This window comes from Mustela nivalis (genome assembly GCF_964662115.1).
Source record: "Mustela nivalis genome assembly, chromosome: 15".
Taxonomy (NCBI): domain Eukaryota; kingdom Metazoa; phylum Chordata; class Mammalia; order Carnivora; family Mustelidae; genus Mustela; species Mustela nivalis.
In genome coordinates, this window is record NC_139034.1 from 72,150,213 (window position 1) to 72,167,488 (window position 17,276).

The 17,276-nt window shown below is 33.4% G+C and overlaps 1 protein-coding gene across 2 annotated transcripts in view; it reads left to right on the forward strand.

Moving 5' to 3' along the window:
• Positions 1-17,276, forward strand: part of GPC5 (glypican 5) — a 1,409,494-nt gene that overhangs the window by 1,010,427 nt on the left and 381,791 nt on the right. The window contains exon 8 of one of the 2 annotated variants that reach the window (XM_082700897.1): positions 9,925-9,960. The exons of the other annotated variant lie outside the window; for it this stretch is intronic. Within the exon in view, the coding sequence (XP_082557023.1) occupies positions 9,925-9,926 (2 nt within the window). The 3' untranslated portion in view covers positions 9,927-9,960. Of the gene's footprint in view, positions 1-9,924; positions 9,961-17,276 lie in introns of those variants that run through there. 2 annotated transcript variants of the gene reach the window in all.

Here is a 17,276-nt window from a genome sequence, read left to right on the forward strand (position 1 = left end):
CTCCAAAAATAAACATGAAATAAAGGCATTCACACATAATGGAAAACTAACAGAACTCTGTGATGTAGGAACTGCCCTAAAAGAACTGCTTAAGGAAAATTGTCAGATAAAAATGTGAATGATACCAGAAGGAAACTTGAAACATCAGAAATGAAGGAAAAAAGAATAGAAATGGCAAATATTTGGGGAAAAAAGAGAATAGAATATTATTCCCTTGATTCTTTAAAATACATTAGACACTTGAGAAAAAAATTACAACATCATTTGATGTTCTCAATGCATTATTTAGGATAACTATATCATAAAGTGGGGAGGTATAGAAAACCATACAGTAATAAGGTTTCTATCTGAAATGCAAGTAGAGCAAGTATTTGTATTGTTATCCGAATCTACAGCAACCCATAGAGGTTTACAATGAGATCTAGTCTAAAGCACGATCAGTAAATTCAAATAGAAGTCAAATAGGTGTTCAAATAAAACAAAATGTAGCAGAAGAAAAAAAGATGAAAAACAGGGAATGATCAGAAAAAAATATTAAATGGTAGACCTAAATCCAACTGTATCAATTATTATAATGAATACAAACAGTTTACACATACTGATTAAATACAAAGATTATCAAAATGGTTTTAAAAACATGAAAGATAAGTCTACAAAACATTTGTTTACTTCAAGTATAATGAAATATGTAGATTGTATGTAAATGATGGGGAACATACAGGCACACATAAATCAAAAGAAACCTAGGATGGTGATATTATTTAGACAATGCAGACTTCAGAGCAAGAAAAATTACCAAAGATAAAAGGGAACATTACATAAGAAGATAAAACCATCCCAAATGTGTATGTACCTAACAATAGAGCTTCAAAATACATAAATCAAACACTGACAAAACTGACAAGATAAATAGACGAGTCTACAAATATAGACTTTGGCATGCCTCTCTCCATAATTGATAGAACTAATATAGAAAAAGGACAAGAATATAAGAGAACTAAACTGCAGCATCAACTAATTGATTCTGATGGTCCCCTACAGCACTACATACCTTCTCTCCACAGACACGTAGAACTTTTACTGGGATAGCTCATACTGTGTATCCTAAAAAAGCTTCAACAAATAGAAATAAATTGAAATCATACAGTATAGTCTCCAATCATAATGTATTAAAATAAAATTCCATAACAAAGGTAACAGGAAGATGACCAAATATTTAGAAATTTAACAATATACTTAATAATTTAACATTCAAAGACGTTTCAGAAGAAATTAGAATATATTTTAAACAGTGAAAATAAAAATACAGCATATCAAAGTGTGTGAGATGCAGCTAAAGCAGTTCTTAGGTAGAAACTCATAGAATTAAATGCTTATATTAGAAAGGGAAAAAAAGCTTCACATAATTAAGAATCTTAAGAAACTAGGAAAAAGAAGAGCAACATAGCCTCACAGAGAGTAGAAGTAAGAAAATATGAGAATTAAAAGCAGAAATCTTGTAAAAATGAAAATGTAGAAAAAAAGGAAACTATAAAAACAAGAGCTATTGTTTGAAAAAGTCAAAAAATTTGATAAATGTTGAGTGAAACTAGAAAAGATAGAAGACCAATTATCAGTATCAAGAATGAAAGACAGGATATCACTACAGTCACTAGATATATTAAAAAGGTAATATGAAAATACCTCAAAAACATGCAAAATTTTGACAAATTACATGAAATATATTAATTCCTCAAAACCAAGAATCACAAATATATATCAAAGATAAATTAGGTAACCAGCGTAGTCATATAACAAATCTCGGCTGGTTTTGATAAATTTGAGGAAATATTTAAATGAGAGTTATTTTTACTTAAGTGCACTATAAATGCATACTAATTGAAAAGGAAGAAATAAAATTGCCCACACATGTGGGCACAAAATGTGCACACAAAATGTGTCCTGTATAGAAAACCCTGGAGGATCTCCAAAAACGAAAACAAAAACAAAACACAAACCTTTCATAACTACTAAGAGATTTTAGTTGCAAGAACAGAGGATTCACACATGATGAATTGCATTTCTATATAGTAACAATGAATAATTGGAAACCATGCAATAGCTAAAAAAGAAAGATATTTAGGGGTACCTGGGTGGCTCTGTCAGTTAAGCGGTCAACTCTTGATTTTGGGTCAGGTCATGATCTCAGGGTCCTGGAAGTGAGTCCTGTATTGGCCTCTGCACTCAGTGGGAAGTCCACTTGAGGATTCTTTCTCTCTCTCTCTGCCTCTCTCCCTGCTCTTTCTCTTTCTCAAATAAGTAAATCTTTAGAAAAAAAAATAGTTCTAAATACAACAGATGTAAAAACTGAATGCTAAGAAATATAAAACATTGTCAAATCAAAGAAGACTTAAATCAATGAAGAGATAAAACATGTTCATGTATTTGAATACTCAACAAAATGTTTCTTCAACTCAAATGACTAATAGATTTATTGTAAATCCAGTAGAAATCCCAACAGGTTTTTTGGTTTGTTTTTGCTCATACAGACAAGTTGATTTTAAAAATGTATATAGGAAGGGGGTGCCTGGGTAGTAGTTGTTTAGGCAGCTGACTCTTGCTTTTGGCTCAGGTCGTGATCTCAAGGTCATGAGATTGAGCCTGCCATTGAGCTCCATGCTCAGCACCAAATCTGCTTCAGATTCCCTCTTCCACTCCCTCTGCCCCCCACTCATGCTTTCTTTCAAATAAATAAATCTTAAAAAATAAATAAATAAAATGTATATAGAAAGGAGAAAGATCCATGTATAACCAAAATATTTTTTAAAAAGAACAGAGAATTTTTCTTACTTCAAAAACTGTGATAAAGCTACAGTAATCAAGACAGTACAGTATTGTCAAAGGGATGGGCTCTTAGAGCAATAGAAGAAACAGGATAGTCTGTGTAGAGCTGCACAAATATGGCCAATATTTTGACAAAGATAAGAGGCCAATTCCATGAAGAAAGGATAAGCTTTTCAACAAATGATTTTGGAATATGTGGGCATCCACATTAAAAAAAATTAACACTTTTGAACTTCCTACTATATATAAAAATGAACTCGATTGATTATACATCTACATGTAAAATAGAAAACTGTAACACTTTCAGATAAAACATAAAAGGAAATCTTCATGACCTAGGGTTGGACTTCTTAGATTTTATACCTAACCATGCCCATCAAAGAAAAAAAAGATAAATCAAACATCATCAAATTAAAAACCTTGTTCTCTCAAAGATGATTTTAGGAACATGAAAAGATAGGCCAAAGAAAGATAAAAAATATGTTCAAAACACGTATCTGATTCAAGACTTCTATCCAGAATGTATCAAGACATCTCAAAATTTAACACTAAAAATCAAATTATAAAGGGCAAGAGACTTACACAAATATTTTATCCAAGAAGACATGACAATCAGACATATGAAAAGATGTTCAAAATCAAAACCATTAGGAAAATGTAAATTAAAGCTATAAAATATTGCTACACATCTATTAGAACAAATAAAATTTAAAAAATTCCTAACAATACGAAGTGCTGGTGAGCATACAGACCAACAGAAATATTCATAAATTGCTTGAGAGAATGCCAGATGGTAGTAATTTTCCAAGGTAATTTTGTAGTTTTTTGTTAAATTTAACAGTCCCTTATCATGTGACTCAGCAATCCAACTCATTGGTATTTACCCCAGAAATATAAAAAGTTATGTTCATATAAAAATCTATACAAGAATGCCTATGACAGCTCTCTTCATAACTGCCAGACTTGTAAACAACCCAGATATCCTTTAGTGATTGAATGAGTAAGCAAATTGTATGTCCATACTATACAATACTACCAAGAAATGAAAAGGAACACATTTTGTGTATACACAACATCTCAGATGATCTTGAGGCCTTATGCTGAAGTGAATGAAGCCAGTATAAAAAGTTGCAAATTCCACGTTTTCTTGTATATTATATTCTCTAAAAAGATAAAACTTTAGTTATGGAACAGAGATCAGTGGTTGCCAGGGAGTAAGGGTGGAAAATGGTGGGATAAAATGTGAGAGATTTGGTGGGTGGTGATGTAACTATTCTGTGTTCTTTTCTCTGTTGGTGGTTACATTAATATATGCATGGAAGAAAATTCATAGAACTGTAGACCACAAGTAAAGGTCAGTTTTACCGTATGTTACTTTAAAAATACAATTTTAAATATCAGACCTTGTTTGTAGTGCACTGCAAAATGCTTGGCAGAAAAGTCACATGAAATGCAAAGTGAAGGTTGTCTCTGAGACTTTAAGAAGAGTAGAGCCATTGTAGACATACACAAATTTTCCAAAAAATCATGTGAAGAAACAAAAAGCTCTTAGGAACAATATTAAGTGGTTTTCAGAAATTAAAGTTTCAAAATAAAATGTTCATTAGAAATAAGATAAACTAAGCTAGTTTAGATGAAAAAATGAGCATATAAAATACATATTATAAACTAGTTTTTGATGACAAGATAATACTAAGAAAGTTCTAGATTTTTTCAGTCATTCTTTCCCCATCTAAACTATTGAGGGTAAACATGACTCAATTAACCTAACCTACCATCTGCAACTCCTTTTTGGCGGTCGTAAGTACACTTAAGAAAGTGCAATTCCAAGTGTCTCATTTTTTTGTGTGTGCGTGTGTGTGTGTGTTTCTTCAAATGTATAATATACCTAGGAGGAACTTAGAAATCGCTTCTTTGTGTCAAAACTTCTGGGTGATTCATTTGGAATCCTCTACTTTTGGTTCATACTTCTACTTGCAGTTTAAAAATAATGTGTTCCCTCACTCTATCACTACAGCTATATCAGGATCAATTGAAATTTCTGAAAGGAAATAAATCTCATTTGGGACCTAGAAATGTTCACATATAGATCATTGTTAACTTTCTGACCTTCCCATATCTGCAGTCTGGTTTCTCCTCACTTCCCTGGCCACTCTCCAAAAAATGTGTTCCCCAAACCCACTAAACGTCTTCATGTCTTTGTGCTTTACACATGTGGTCTTCTCTGTCTAGAATATTCTTGCCTCATTATTCACCCTAATAATTTCTGCCCTTTCTTCTAATGGTTATTTAGGAAGTACTTGTTTGGGTCTGTCTGAGCTAATTATTCTCTATTCCTTACATGGTGGACTGACTACTTCCTCAATTGCTCCATTCAAGGTTGTCTTTGCAGTTCACGGAGTTTGCCCCTTTGTTATTACTTAAACAGTATATTTCGATTTTGTCTACTTTTCAAACTAAATGATACCGTGAAGCTATTTCCTTTTATCAACTCACTTTTTTTTAAATTTTGTTCCATTTTGCAGCATATTGTTAGAAAATTTCAACAAATGTTTGGATAAATGTATAAATGAATGTGTGAATGAATGGATTCAGTATTTCTTGGCTTCAGTCTTTTCATTCTAAAATATCTACAAAATATTCTCCATAAAACAGTTTTTTCATTCTATAGCATGCAAACTATTTGAAAATGTGTTATTGATAAAAGCTGGCAGAATAGATGAAATCCTTTCTCACATAAGAGCATACAATTGTTTTCATAACCAGTTCTGACAATACTGAATAAACTCACACCCACTCTACCTATAGCATCTCTGCTGTGATGTTCATAGAATGTCTAAAAGCAAAGTTATTTACAAGTTATACCATTGAGAATTGAAAATGTTATAACATACACTGTTTTGAAAGGAAAAAAAAATGTTGCTATCTTTATTTAGAATTAAATTGAGATAGCTTTGTGGGTTTATAGAAATAAAATATACCATGTGCAAATGAAAACTTCATAACTAAGTCAAAGAAAACCTTAAACTTTTAATGGTTTGGTTTAAGATTTTAATTTTCCTTTCTTTATACAATGAAATCTTCAAAGAAGTTGGTGAAGTGGGTAACATCCTTTCTCATATGAAGAAACACATATACAGAGAGATGGTAACTTGGCCAAGGACACACAGTAAATAGAGAAGATAGAATCAGAAGTACAACCCTGAAGTTTAAGTTCTTAAACACTGTGCCAAATAGGTGATTAATTCTGTCTTAAAATTTTATAACTTTGCAGATAATTAGCATGTTAAGTGAGCCAACTCAAGAGATGTCCTATATAAAAGCAATAAAATAGTCAAGCCCTGGAAATAAAACAAAAATTTAAGGCAAAAATATGAATAAAAGTGGTGAATATTTGACAGTAATACAGGTTGCGCTAAAAACTAGAAAAGGAAATAAAAATTAGAGCCTGGGAGACTTGGAAGCATAAGTCTTCCCCACACGGTTTATTCAATTTTTCATTCCTCCATCAATGACTGGGTGTCCACTCTATGCAAATCTCTGCTATAAGTGCTGGGGATAGAGTAGTGAGTAAGACGGAGAAAACCCTGTCCTCATGGAGATAGCATTTCAAAGAATATAAACTGAAAAATACGTAATGTATGTTGGGTAGTGACAGGGGTTCCGAAGAAGAAAAAAACACGAAGGTACTAAGGAATGTAATTGTTTCCTTTTCCTTCTAACCTAAGAAATGCGGGTTCTCTATGATGTCATCTTTTTGGCCTGAGATAATTTCCTCCCACCTCTGATGCTTAGTTCTTTGACATCGCCCCCCAAAGGAGTAAGGGAGAAAGTCTAATCCACAACCTGTATGGTTTCCCTAACTGCCTCATCTCCTGCAGCATCTCATCGGTGTTCATTTTACATCTTGCCAGGTTCTGCTTGTTATATAATGAAAAAGAAGTGGGCAGTGAACATTCTCATGATATAGCCTCCCTGAGGTAAAGTTCTGGGTACCCTGATCTCCGGTTGGTTTGTGCTGTGAATGTCTAGGTTAGAACAAGTTTGTGGGAAGAAATAAAGTAGCTCCTGACCTTCTTCAAGACAAGCAAGTTTTTTCTACTTTCAGTGGCAAAACGTGTACTATGAGCTACTGATAATTTTTCTCAACTCTCAAATATTTCTCCATCCCCCCCCCCCCCCCCGCTTATCTTGTATTTAATTGAAATGTCTCGCAGGCTCTACCCTGGGAATAGCTTACCCCTTAGATCCTAGCTATTGTTGTTGTCGTTTTCTTCCTGTTTTGTTTTGTGAAAATGTATGTTTTTCTACTTGCAAGTTACCTTAAATATTTCAGGGGCAAATTGAGAGAAACTGCAGGAAGACCTGCAGAGTTCAAACACAATTTTTAAATGAAAACCACAAAGCCACAAATAATTTTTCAAAGATGGTTTTCTGATAATTTCAATAAGTAAAATATATCTTGTAATGAAGACAAAAATATCTCTGATCAATAATTATGTTATAAATGCTCCATTAAGCAGATACGCTTTTTGAGAAAGTTATCAATAGAATGCTCTTCTGAATTGTAGTAATCCAGATGTGGAGTGTTTACTCTCTCCCGTACTGCTGCTTCCTCATTTCCACTATGCAAATATCCAGTGAACTCTTCTGTATTTTCAATAATCATCTAGAAGAGAAGGGGGTTGGTTCACATTCTTCATGCTTTGGAGATTAACGATATAGTCAATCATCTAAAATTCACATGGATCATTACTGCATTCACGGTAATTTATGCTCAATTAACACACTTAAAATCAGTTTTCTGTGGAGTTTAGCCAATTGGCTTTACAGCTTCTGGCTCTGAAAGATGCATTTTGCTTCTGATCACTGGCAGTATGGTGAGAAACAGCCCTCATTCCTGTTATTAAAGTTTTTCGTTTTTCATAAATTGAACAGGGCCACTAGACTGTGGGATGGCTATGACCAAGCTCCTGGCCAAAAGCCATATTGCTCAATCCTGGCAGCTGTCCTCCACACAGATGTTGGGATAAACACCTGAACAGCAGGGTCACAGTGCTAGTGTATTGTAAGGGTCATTGGGAAGAAGACCATGTTGGACTCAGAGGGACAGAGAGAGTACGTTCTGCACTTGAATCTGTGTGCTGGGATACGAGCGAAGGAATCAGCAGGTCTTGATTTCCTATAGTAAAAATCAACAGGAATTTAGTTCATGTTCAAACTTCTAGAAATAACCCTTTGGGAAACATTGTGGTTAGAGCTTGATTGAACAAAGAAGAACATGGAATCCTTTCTTGTCTAAGTGTGGGTGAAAAAGTAAATTTCTAACAAAATTGAAAGTGTTTATGGTGAGTTAGTTTACATGGACTGCTATCATATTTATTAGACAAAATAAATACCATCCAGTGCCTTAGTTAAAATCTAAAGCATTTTTGTCTTTTTTTATTAAGGTATATAAAAATTTTTTTTTCATTAATTCAGGCTAAGAGGGTTTTGAAAAAAGATCGTATTTTAATGAATGTCCTTTGAACATATGTTAACTAGGTATTAATAGTAATTTACTTAAAATTAGATAATTAGCTAAATGAAAAGTGAGCAAGGCCAGAGGATTTCATAAGAATCTACCTCATCTCATTATTTCTCCTAGGGCGGATTGGTTTCCTCACCTATAAATGTATTCTTTTACATAAAAGAGATACTATTCTAATATATGATCCTATCAAATATATTCTTTCTGTGACTATGTTTGGAATATATTTCCCAGAACGGAAGACCAGGAAGTAGGATAGACAGGCTGTGCCGATGTCACCTGCAAAATTACCAAGTATGCTATTCTAGAGAAGACTGAAATTTCCAAAAAAGAGCCTAGAGAAACTTAGCTCAGGAGACTTGCTCCCCAGTTTCCCATTCAAGCCCAGATAAACAATCTTGAGGTAATTTGACACAAAGAGAAGAATAGAAAGTAATATCACTTTATTTTCTGCCTACCTTAGTCCGATGCATTGCTGTATGTATTTGACACCTTATCTCAATCTCCACAAATTTGTGGAGTGGGTGCTATGTTAATATACGGAAAGACAAATAACATGTCCTGAGTCACATGCCCTGGCATAGGGGTGTCCAGATGCTCCCCTCCATAATCTGCATATTACTATGGTGTCATGGTGCTGTGTGGGAGAAAGGAGTCACATGTTTTTGGCGGGAAGAATGTTTAAAGCTTTGCAAAGGTCATTTAGTATATGTGTGTATATATATATATATATATATATGTACATATATATGTATATGTATGTGTGTATATATATATATGTACATATATATGTATATGTATATATGTGTGTGTATATATGCATATATATGTATATGTGTATATATATGTGTACACACACATACACACACACTAAAAATATGCTGAATATATAAATATATATTTATATATTATATATAATTTTACATATATTTATATAAATATAAATATATAAATATAAATATATTTCACATATTATATATAAATATATTTATATATAATTTATATGTTTATATAAATATAGAGTGAGTATATATATCGGTATATATTATATATATAAAATATATATACTGAAAAATTAGTAATAGAAATGAAAAAGGTTAGAGTAAGCAGAAAAATCTGGGGGATAAAAGTGCAAAATAAGTTAGAAAAAAAGCCAAGATAAAATCAGTGAAGAAAACAAGATGAGATAATGTCATTATAAAACATGACAAGAATTTATTTTAACCTACTCAACCCCAAACATTTACATACTTAAGAAGAAAACAGTGGGTTTTTGTTTTTGTTTTTGTTTTTGTTTGTTTGTGTGTGTGTGTGTGTGTGTGTGTGTGTGCGCACCCCAGACACTACCAAGCTTAGTCCTGGCAATGAATGAATGAATACATAATACTTAACCTCAAAGAATTCATAACCTAACAGTTAATAGGCAAAAATGTAACTTAGTTTACCAAACAGGAGAAAAGATTTTTGACAGTCCAAGGAGGTATTTTAGGTATTAATAACATTTGAAAGATATTATAGATCTGAACGCAATTTTTCCCCATCTAATTTTAAGATTTTTGTTCTTTGTCCAGGACAAAACAGGAAGCTTAGCACCAATGAAGTTGACATGAAGTTTCAGACTGAATAAGATGTTTGAGAAGGTAGTATTTTTGTTAGATCCATGTACATGTATCCAATGGTACAATATAGTGTCTCTTTTTAAGCCCAAGCTCTTTTTTGAATACTTTTGTATATGAACATAAAACTCTAAGGAAGGTAAAATTTAGTAATTTATTTAAAATATAACATATTATATGCCATAAAATATACTATATACCATAAACCCTATTAACTAGGCAATTTTTAACATGTATTAGCCATAAAAGGTTGAAATTCTGGTTTATAGATGATAGCATAAGCACTAAGTATTGCGTTTTGTCTGTACAATAATGACAAAACCAGGAAAAATCATCTTGCAATCCCAATACACTATAATTCAATGGTTCTAAAAATCTGAAAGTAAAGTCACCAGGAATTTTTCAATTATGTTTTTAACTTAAAATAGGAATAGTAACACAATTCTTCATACTCCTTTTTGTGAATATAAAAAGAAGCACTTAAAGCCTAAAAGAAGCTTCAGGTTCTTTGTACTGTGATATTATTAGGAAAACCATATATTATATGTTCTCATACAACTATTAACTTTGTGTCAAGACCTAGCTCTTAGCTGAAGGATCCCTGTGAGCTTTGCCTGGTATTTAATTGTGTGTGTCACACCTGGGCTACTAAAACTCATCTTTTAGTACCATTTTTTGTTTGTTTGTTTTTAAACTAAGAAATAAAGGCACCTGGTGGCTCAGTCAATTAAGCATCTGACCCTTGATTTTAGCTGTGGTCATGCTCTCAGGGTCCTAAGATCAAGCCCTGAATTGGGCTCCAAAATCATGCAGGAGCCTGCTGGAAGTTCTCTTCCCTAAGTGCCTCACACCCCTCATCCCTTCACTCTCTCTAAACTAAATAAATCTTTAATAAAAAAACTAAACTGTGTACCTAGGTGGCTCAGCTGGTTGAGCAACTGCCTTCGGCTCAGGTCATGATCCTGGAGTCCTAGGATTGAGTCCCACATTGGGCTCCCTGCTTGGCAGGGAGTCTGCTTCTCCAGTTGACCTCTCTCCTCTCATGCTCTTTCTCTCTCTCATTCTCTCTCTCTCTCAAATAAATAAATAAAATCTTAAAAAAAAAACCTAAAAACTAAAAGTTTTCTGCCAAAAGATACATTAATTATATATTTTTTAAAATATGCATTGTTTAGGAAAGATTATACTGAGATCTATATAAAACTATGTTACTGTTCTAACAGTAGCAGTAATTACAATGTTATTGTTCTAAAAATTAATTATAAATAAAATACACTTGAGTCTATATTGTAGGTATTTATTAGACTTTAGGAAGTATTTTCTTTTTAAAGATTTTATTTATGTATTTGACAGACGGAGATCACAAGTAGGTAGAGAAGCAGACAGAGAGAGAGGAGGAAGCAGGCTCCCAGCTGAGCAGAGAGCCTGATGCGGGCCTCCATCCCAGGACCCCGGGATCATGACCTGAGCCAAAGGCAGAGGCTTTAACCCACTGAGCCACCCAGTCGCCCAGGAAGTATTTTTTAACGGTCAAATTTTTAAATGAAACTGAAAAAATTCAAGTTTGTAGACCCAATGAAGCACTTGGAACCTCAAGAGTAAACACCTCCTTCCTTCTAGAATAAAAATGGCTGAAATGATTTTTTTTGTCAGTGAATATTCTTAAAAGATACAGATTATGCTACTGGAATTTTTTTTTTCACTTTAAAGCTATTTATTTATTTATTTATTTATTTATTTTTTGTGCCACATACAGAATTTTTATTTCTATCTCATGTGGTTTCTATCTTTGTAGTGTACACTTATTTGACTTTGTGATTTCTGTCTCGTGGATGGAAAATAATTTTAAATTTTACTTCTTTTATTTTTTTCATTATCAACAAATTTCATTATCCAGCAAAAATCAATAAGAGCATTTTTTTAAACTGATACATGCTTCAGAATACATGGTTCTAAAAGATTTATATAAAACATTCCATCCAAGAAGAATAGAATATACATTTTCCTCAAGTACACACAGAAGAATCACCTGGTTAAATCACGTAAAAAGGGACATAATAAATATTACATATTCTGGAAGACTGAAATCTGACTAAATATGTTTTCTAACCAGAATGGTACAAAACTAAAGATCAACAATAAAACAAAGGTGGGAAATCTACAATATAAATATTAAATAATTAATATGTAAATATTAAACTAAATAATACTGCATAATACTGCACAATGGACAAATCAAATGGCAAATCAAAATGTGTCTCAAAATAAAAACAAAATAAAATACAATATTCTAAAAACCAATGGATAGCAGATCTTAGAGTGAAATTTATGCTATAAATTCTTGTATTAAGAAAATAATTTCAAATAAACGATATTACAAGGAACTAGTAAAAGAAGAAACAGATGAAATTTAGCAGAGAATGGGAATAACAAAGAAGAATCAGAAATAGAGACCAGAATAAATAACACAACATTGAAGGTAATGACCAATTTTTCCAAAAAAATAAAATTGGCAATGCTTTAATTACCTTAACTAAAGAAAAAAGAGAGAAGACTCAAAAACCAAAACAGTAAATGGAATACAACAGACACCATAGAAATATATAGTGTGGATAGCATTACCATAAATAATTATATAATAACAAATCAGATAACCTAGGAAAACAAGATAATTCCTAAAAATGCACAAGTTGCTGAGATTGAATCCTGAATCTTGAATCCAAGAAATAGGAAATCTTAGACCAATAAAAAGAAGAAAGTTGAATTAGGAATCAAATCTACCAGCATAGAAAAGTCCAAGTATAAATGATTTCATTGGTGAATTCTATCTATCAAACAAACAAACAAACAAACAAAGACAATCTTTATCAAAGTCCTACAAATAATGGAATAGAGGGGGCACATTTAAAGTCATTCTATGTAGCCAATATTACCCTGATACCAAGGAAGGATAAATGCAAAAAAAAGAACAACAAAGTCTGGTTTTTCTGTTGTTAAGTACTGCTATTTCAACTTTCTTTTGACATCTGTTCATATGATAAATGATTCTACACCCCTCACTTTCAATCTGCAGGTGTCTTCAGGTCTAAAATGAGTCCTCTTGTAAGCAGCATATCGTTGTTGTTTTGTTTTGTTTTTAAATCCATTCTACCACCCTGTCTTTTGATTGGAGTGTTTAATCCACCTACATTCAGAATACTTATTGATAGATATATATTTATTGCCATTTTGTTACTTGGTTTGTCATTGTTGCTGGAGATTTTCTCTGATCCTTTCTTTTTTTTTTTTTTTTTTTTTTTTTTAATTTATTTTTTATTTTCAGCATAACAGTATTCATTATCTTTGTCACTTTTGGTCTCTCCACTCAAAGTGTCCCTTCTAGTATTTTGTGCAGGGCTGGTATATTGGTCATGAATTTCTTTAGTTTTGCTTGTCTGAGAGACTGTTTATCTCTCTATCTATTCTGAATGATAGCCTTGGTGGATAGAGTTCTCTTGGCTGCAGGTTTGTCCCACTCAGCACTTTGAATATATCATGCCACTTGCTTCTGGCTTGCCAAATTTCTGTTGAGAAATCTCCAGCTAGCTTTATGGGTTTCCCCTTGCAAGTTAAGGACTTCTACTGTCTTGCTTTTAAGATTTTCCCTATATCACTCTATTTTGCAAATTTAATTACAATATGTCTTGATTTAACCTGCTTTAGTTGATTTTTATGGGGGTCCTCTGTACCTCCTGAATCTGGATATGTTTCCTTCTACAGATTAGAGAAGTTTTTGCTATTATTTCTTGAAATAGATTTTCAGCTCCCTTTTCTCTCTCCTCTTCTGCTGGGACTCCTGTAACATAATAAATGTCAATATGTTTGATGGAGTCAGAGTTCCCTAAGTCTATTCTTGTGTTCCATATTTCTTCTTTTTCTCTGTTGTTTTCTTCATTACTTTCCATTATTTTGTCATCTATATTACTAATCCATTTCTCTGCTTCTTCCAGCCTGCTATTCATTCTATCAAGCCTGTTTCCAATCTTGTTTATGGCGTTCTTCATCTGTGATTCTTTTTTTAACTCTTTTGTCTCTGTGGTAAGGGTCTCACTGATGTCTTCTTTTCTCAAGCCCAGTGAATATTCTTATGATTGTTGCTTTAAATTCTCCATCAAGCATGTTACTTATATCTGTTTCACATTGATTTCTGGCTGTGGCTTTATTTTATTCTTTCATTGGGATAAATTCTTCTGCCTTGGCATTTTCTCTAAGTCTCTTGTCCTCTCCTGTGTGTTAGCAAAGCCAGTTATGTCTCCTGCTCCTGAAGTAATAGCCTTATGAAGAAGGGCATGTAGTGCCCTGAAGTAATTAAATAACTAAGTAATACTTGTAGGATTGTCTCTGGTATATGTTGCAGACACTCTGCTGCTGTGTTTTGGCCACATTGTCCTTCTGGCTAGTTGTCTGCAGAAGCTCTCCTTGCCTGCTGTGGACAGTATTTCATCCTTGGTGTGAATGTGGTGAGTTTTAACTAAGTGTGCTCTGGTCTGCTTGTAAAATGAGACCTTACACCAACTCCACCAGAACTGAGACCCTGTAGAACTCCCTGTTTGGGAGATGTGGTTTGGGCAGTGGTTTGTGCTGGTCTTTTGGGGCAGGAGCCTGCCATGCTAGGTTTGAGGCAAGCTTGGCTGAGAGTGGAAGTTCTGCCAGAGCAGAGGCAGTGGGGCTTTGTGTCACAATTAGGGAGCCAGTGATTGCACTGAACTGCTTCCTAAAGGTGGCTCTGTGTTTATGCTAAGGGGCAAGGGACAAAAATGTTGCCAGCTAGCAACTTTGTTCCCAGAGAGGTATCTCTGTGGACACTGGCTTTCCATGGATGTGCTCAGAAAAGAGTGAATAATCTCCCCACTGTGTGTTCCAGGAATTCATCAGATCACTGTTTCTATGCTCTCTACCCCCAGGTTGTTTTTTGTCTGCCCTCTTTCCAGAGCAGGGCAGTGCCTTCATGACTCTATCCTAGCCAAGCCTGCTGACATTTAAAACTCAAGGCTTCAGTTATTGCTGATGGCGAGAACTCATGAAATTCAGCTCCTCTTGTTTTCCAAGCCAATGGTTTTGGCGAAACATTCTTCATGTGCATTCTCCTGTAAACTCTTCTTTTGCCCTTCTCCACAGTGATAGCCCTCCTGACCCCTCAGTGCCTGCAATTTATTTTCTCCCCTAAACCACTTCTCTGCACTTGCTGCCTTCTTTGTACCTTCTTTTTTTTTTTTTTTTTAATTTTTATTTTTTATAAACATATATTTTTATCCCCAGGGGTACAGGTCTGTGAATCACCAGGTTTACACACTTCACAGCACTCACCAAAGCACATACCCTCCCCAATGTCCATAATCCCACCCTCTTCTCCCAAACCCCCTCCCCCCAGCAACCCTCAGTTTGTTTTGTGAGATTAAGAGTCACTTATGGTTTGTCTCCCTCCCAATCCCATCTTGTTTCATTTATTCTTCTCCTACCCACTTAAGCCTCCATGTTGCATCACCACTTCCTCATATCAGGGAGATCATATTTCTTTGTACCTTCTTAAATGTGGCCTCTTCTTTCCCTTCAGTTGTAGAGTTTGTTTTTTGTCAGTCTTTAGGCTGATTTATGGCATATTTAGGATGATTTGATAATTACCTAGTTGTATTTATAGGACAAGACAAGCTTAGTGTCCTCCTACTATGCCACCATCTTCTTTTCTTAATGCTGTTGCAATTTTGAAGGACTATTAGGACAAAGGTATTTAGTGTGGGAGGAATTCGCTAAAGCTGGTAAAAGAACAGATGTTTCTAACACATCTCAACTTACAATATTTACTAAATTCTATTTCTCAGTGTGGTAATATATGCACTTTTTTTTCCCCCAGAGGCATGAAGAAAGCATAATAGATAGAATAAGTTTCTCAAAAAATAAATGGTTTCTTTCATAAAAACAGTGTTTTATGGGAAAACAATGCAAATGTAATCACTGATGAAAATTAGAGGAGCAACACAAGAGTGAATCTCATCTATTACACCATTCATTGGCACATGATTGTGATGAGGACTCAAAACCACAAGTGCATAAAGTATTACAAGATGTCATTGATGCAGTTAATTTTATTAAAACAAGGCCTTCTTCAAAATGTATAAGAAAAATTTAATAATAGTTTATAATAAATCTCAGTTTTCAATAAAATCTTTTGTAGCTAAATATCAGTTGCTTTCTGGCAATAAACTCTAGAGAGTTGTTAACTTAAAAAATAAGTAACACCTTTTTAAAATAAACATGACAAATAAAAAATAAAATAAAAAATGAAAACACGACCGGTGTTTCAAATAAGCTGGTATTTTAAAGACAATCATAGTGATACTCACCTAGCTTAGAATATCAGAAAATACACTTGCTTTATATATTGCTTTATAGCAGAAGCCCCATTTTATTGATATTTGACAAAGATCTTCTTCAGTATGTAACTCTTATTAAGTAGAAAATATCTGGAAATTTTTTGACAAAAACTGTTCTTGTCAAAACAAAAATTATTGGATTTCCACAGTTCAAATACATGGAAGAAAACTTTTCTCAACTGTTTGAGAATCACAAATTTCTTGATTTCCCAAATAAATACTAAATCATTAGTTCCTAAGAAAAACTATTATCAGGGAAGATGGAAATCAACCAGCTATATCTCTAAATCCTTTGTATCAGTATTTATTCAGTATAATCTACAAGTCAATTTTTTATTGGAATTAAAACTTTTGTAAGGTACCACTTTCAGTTATGATGGTTATTAAAGCTGAAAAGCAAAATAAACCAACCTTAGAACCAGACTTCTAAATCATTGTGTGCTATTAAAAAATAAACCAAGGGCACCTGGGTGACTCAGTCAGTTAAGCATCTAACTTGGCTCAGGTCATGATCTCAGGGTCTTGGAATCAAACCCCACATTAGGCTCCAAGCTTAGTGGGAAGTCTGAGCATTTTCTTCTTCCCCCCCCTTGCCCCTCCCCCTTGTTCTCATTCTCTTTCTCAAATTAAATCTTATAAAAAAGAAGCCAAAACCTTAAAAGTATTTAGGAATATTTTTCTCTCAATAAAACAAAATGGTAATGTACCAAAGGAAATAAAATTTATTTTTTAAAGTAATATAGTTTATATAGTAATATATAATATATATAATATAGTTATATGGTAATATAGTAATATAGTTTATATTATCTTGTTTAATTTTCTGCTTTGTGTAAATTTTGAAACGTAGGTAAAATGTCATTACAGTAACATGTTTCATGTAATTTTTAGATATAT